A 4762-nucleotide genomic window follows, 5' to 3' on the forward strand; every position below is an offset into this window, starting at 1 on the left:
ACTGTACGTTGCCTTACGGAACGGCTGACTTTTGCAGTTTGACGCAAATAGTCCCTGAGAGCGAATAAACTTGTTTTTGCCATACCAAAGCCTTCAAAACTTATTTCTAAGTTATGTAAAGGTTATTTAAGGTATGTTAAGCTTATGATGCTGTTCCGGAGTGTTTGTCGCGTTAAACTGATTACGTTTACACACCAGTTTGCGTATAACTTCCCAGAAAGCAATATAGAGTTTAAAATCGATCAAAAATCAAAACGCGCATAATAACAAACATAAATAACAAACATTGGGATCAAAACTCATTGTTTATTAATATTGAATTGTTCAGAGTCTGTACAATGATTACACAAGCACAGATGTCACACGATATGATCTTGAAGATCATCATTTTATTATTCGCTAAATTTTCGTCCTCAAAACCTTCTTGATTAGGAAGTTATCAAAATTATAAATCCAGTCAAACCCATAAAGCTCCAGCGCTGATCAACATTGGCTTCAGATTCCTCTTCAGATGAAGACTCATAATCTCATTAGCTCCACCAACCAACTCACCACCAATGAAGACAATGGGGACCTTACTATGACCGCGCACAGACAATGCTTGCTCAATCTCTCCGCCTCTTACAATCTCATCGAGCTCATAGATCGTAGGGTTCACACCAAAGTTAGTGAAGAGAGACTTGTTTGAGTAGGACAAGATGCAGGAACTCTTACTGAAGATCACCACAGGCCTCTCAGAAACCATTATGTTCACTCTGTCCATATGTGAATGAAGATACTATATATTTATGTTCAATTTTATTAAGTGATCAAAGAGACTATATTAAGTTGCTGAATGACACGTCGGTGAGTACTGTGAGGAGATATATAGGGTTTTGTGAGGATGATATGTGGAGAATAGAGAATGTTTTAAGTTGGTGACAGATAGCGATATTAGGTTCAGAGATAACCATTTGTTGCAAAGTTGATGGTAAACTTTTTTAAAGGTGTAGAAGAGAATCAAAGTGAGAATATAAGAAAACATTAAACATGTGGTCTCTAAAAAGATTAAAACAAGGTGCAAAAATAGGAATAGAAAAGTTAAAATAAAAATGAAGTAGCAAAATACCATCCAGACATATAATTTAGTTACGGCTCTATTTTGTAAGAATGACACAATATAAGTCATGCCACTCTCTTGAAAATGCATTACTTTTAAAAATTATTTAAGATAAAAAATTGAGTCGACCTAAGATTTTCGGGTCTTTTTTACTTGTTCCAGATTGATGTCCTACAGGTACCTATTAATTTTCTTTTGTAAATAACTAAACATATAACCATTAGAATTAAAATCAAATATAATAACTCAACGTCTCTATTATGATGTAAATGGAGATTTACAACCGCAGAACTTTGATTCCAAAATAAAAAATTGAGCATAATATCTATATATAAAGATACCTACGAAACCATAATTTCCAAAATCAAATATTCGAATGTAAAATATTATTCCATATCATTAAGCTACTATACAAAAATTAATTTCTTGTGCATTTTGTTATTTGCATGAGTCCGTGGCATATTTGATTACGTATTAATATAAACCAAGGAGATAAATTGAAATAGGGTGTTGCTAAATGTACCCCCTTCTGTACTAAACGTACCCCCTCCTTTAACTTTCACATTAAGACAATTCAAACCCTTTTGTTTTGTTTTTTTTTTCTTTTTGGTCATTTTGTTATCTTTAATTATTATTATTACTACTAGTATTTGCTTTTAAAATATTTTTTATTTAAAAAGTTTTTTTTTGTTATTTGAAAAAAAATGGTTTTATTATGTTTTAAACTGAGGCGAGTCATTTTAATTTTGAAGTGGGATTTTTTTTCGTTCATAACGGCTTGATGTGGGAGTTCGAATTTAGTTTGTATAAACAATAATACACAAAAATTTAAATGGAGGTTTGAAGCCAACCAACTTAATATAGTTTTCGAGTTAAAAGAAGAGAAATATATTTGAGAATCACCACTTTAATTTGTAGATAATGATTTTGATTAGTCAATAACATGCCCTCACGATAATTAAATTTCAACTTATGTCGATTATTGATTATTGATTGATATTATATGCTTTGATCAAAGCATTTTATTGTCTAATGTGCTAATTAACGTTTTATTTTCTTTTTGCATTTTATTACTTTTAATAAATAAAAGGTGTTAATTATATTATAATACATTTTAGTTTAATAATGATACTAATAGAAATAGAAATATGAGAGAACTAAAATATGAAATAGAAAAAAAATAAAATAAAATCAACTGTTTTTTCAAAAAAAATTCTAAAACTTTTTTATTGTTATAAAAAATATTTTTTTATTAATTTGTAACATTTTATAGAAACATAATAAAATACTAGTCAGAGAAAGTGACTTCAAAAACAATATTTGAATTGTAAAGAGGGGTGAAATTTAACAACTTTTAAACTATATTTTTAGTAAGAGGGTATGACTAGTAAAAAAGAGGGTGCATTTACATAACATAAAAGAAATATATATCCTTAATGGCCCTTATATGGATTATTTCCCAGCCTCTCAATTGACAGGAGATCTAAAGCTATTATTCTATTATATATAATAAACAAGAAGATTTGGGCTGATGTGGCATTACATTAGAGCCTCTAGAAATCACTTTTGGCGGGAAAATAATATGGGTACAAAATTCACACGCGGACCTCCACTTCTTTGATTTGGTACCCGACTATTCGGATCTTATATAACCGAAACCCTAACAGCTCACGCTATGTGCTTTCTTCTTCTTCCTAAAAACCCTAAATCTCTCAATCGCTACATTCTTCCTTCACGCATGTTGTTCATCCTCCTCCTTCTGCTTCAACTTCCCATCTGACCTTGATTCTATCAACAAACCCTAATGAACAATATACCCAATCAGTCCATCTCAACGCGATTCTTCATCTTTCGTCCATCCCTTCTTCGTTGTGTTCTACTATATATCACTAGCAGGTACGATATTTGATTTTCCTCACAAAACCTCATCAAAAAATGATCCCCTCTCTGAAACGGCGCTGTCGAGATCTTATCAAGGTGAGTTTATGCGATTTCGATAACCAAACCCTAACGGTGACGATAAAATATTAGCCATTCTTGTGTTGATTGATAATGGTTTTTTATCCTATTCTCAGTTTCGCCCCAAGATGATGTTCAACTACACCGGAAATTTGTAATCAGAAGTTGCTTCTCTCTCATTTGTTTTACATATCAACCTTTGATTATTGTCTGAATCTGCAGAAATTGCTTGAAGGATACTTAGGTATCTTCATTAGGCATCTTCATCATCAACACCGTTTCTACACAGGTATGTTTCATATTTTTTTACTTTATTTTTCAAATTGTTTTTCTCTGTTATATAACCAGCCGATTTTAGGGTTTTTAGGGCTTATTACAACAGGTGAAATCTTGTGCTCGATTTATAAAGGTTCGGTGTTATCACTCATCTCAATACATTTTTGTTTTGATTCAGTGTTTTTGTATAAATAGCTTATCAAAACCTTTCTTAGGGTTTGATCAGTTAATGTTTAGATTATATATGCTTTGATTCTGCTTAGTTTTTGTTGTGCTTCTGTGTTTTTTATTATAAATCCACTGGTAATTTCTTTACTACTACTTTTTAACTCCATTGTAAGTCAAAATCTGTCATTTATTTTAGGTTTTGGTTTTCATTTCATCTCAGAACATTAATATTAGGTTTTAGTGATTCTTTTTTGTTTGGATTTTTGTTGGATTGACTTTGATTCACAGTTTTCTGCGGTGTTTGTGTCGTGTTTTGTTGTCAGGTGATTATGAACTGACTTCAGCGGATCAGCCAATGTTCATCCTTTGTTTGATATTGAAGACAATCTCTTCTTTAACTCCATTGTAAGTCGAAATCAGTGATTTATTTTAGTTTTTGGTTTTATTTTCATCTCACCTAACCTAGGGTTTCATGGCGGCAGATTTGTCATGTTTTGAACAACAAGATGGATAAGGATAAAGCAGCAGTAGTCTGACTAAAATGGTAGTGATTATGTTTTGCCGCTTTTTAATTTGAAATTTCTGTTTGATCTTTGCTCTGTTAAAACGAATCAATTTTGTTGTTTGTGATATATTTTCATTTCATTTGTGAGAGAAGAATATTGTTCATTAAAACGAGTTGTTGATTGATTTGAGTTGTTGCTGTGAATTATAGTGAAATTACATTTTTTATCTCGGTGAGTTGAAAGAAGGTCTGGTACTTTTAGCAGATGAGGTAAAGATTTTTCTTGCATTTTACGGACACTGAATGTAGTTATGTTTGAGTAGTAACTACGAGGATATCCATAAAAACTTCTTTTTGCAGGTGTATCAGGATATCCCCTTGGTTTCTTTTCACTCATTCAAAAATATATGTCATTCTATGGGATATGGTGACAAGGATATCTCCTTGGTTTCTTTTCAATCGGTGTCTAAAGGTAAAATGATATAACCCAAATGCAAATTGTTGGAAAAATTAAAAATAAATAAAGTGTTGTGATTTTTAGGATATCATGGTGAGTGTGGGAAATCGGCAAAGCTACATGGAGGTAACTGGTTTTAGTTCTGAAGTTAGGGAACAATTTTACAAGGTGGCGTATGTGAATCTTTGTTCAAATATTTCTGGTCAAATTCTTGCAAGCCTTGTCATGAGCCCTCCCAAGGTTTCCTTCTTTCTTACTCTCTCTGTGACAACTCGAGTTTCCGACTTTCACTTTCGTA

General features: G+C 31.9%; 1 protein-coding gene and 1 long non-coding RNA gene across 2 annotated transcripts; one reads left to right on the top strand and one right to left on the bottom strand.

The window, feature by feature from the left end:
* Positions 1–289: 289 nt before the first annotated feature.
* On the bottom strand, positions 290–845 carry LOC110866547 (monothiol glutaredoxin-S4). The gene has a single exon (XM_022115690.2). It carries the CDS (start codon positions 761–763, stop codon positions 458–460), a length of 306 nt encoding a protein of 101 aa, XP_021971382.1. The 5' UTR covers positions 764–845; the 3' UTR covers positions 290–457.
* Positions 846–2763: 1918 nt separating this feature from the next.
* Positions 2764–4226, top strand: LOC110866548. The gene is made up of 6 exons (XR_002551407.2): positions 2764–3076; positions 3175–3212; positions 3294–3347; positions 3417–3467; positions 3826–3907; positions 3985–4226. It is a non-coding gene; the product is annotated as an uncharacterized LOC110866548 (long non-coding RNA).
* The last annotated feature ends 536 nt before the right edge of the window (positions 4227–4762 follow it).

This window comes from Helianthus annuus, chromosome 7, assembly GCF_002127325.2.
Source record: "Helianthus annuus cultivar XRQ/B chromosome 7, HanXRQr2.0-SUNRISE, whole genome shotgun sequence".
In the NCBI taxonomy this organism is placed as follows: domain Eukaryota; kingdom Viridiplantae; phylum Streptophyta; class Magnoliopsida; order Asterales; family Asteraceae; genus Helianthus; species Helianthus annuus.

Coding starts and splice junctions, on each gene's coding strand:
- LOC110866547 (XM_022115690.2), bottom strand. CDS start 763: ATGGACAGAGTGAACATAATGGTTTCTGAGAGGCCTGTGGTGATCTTC.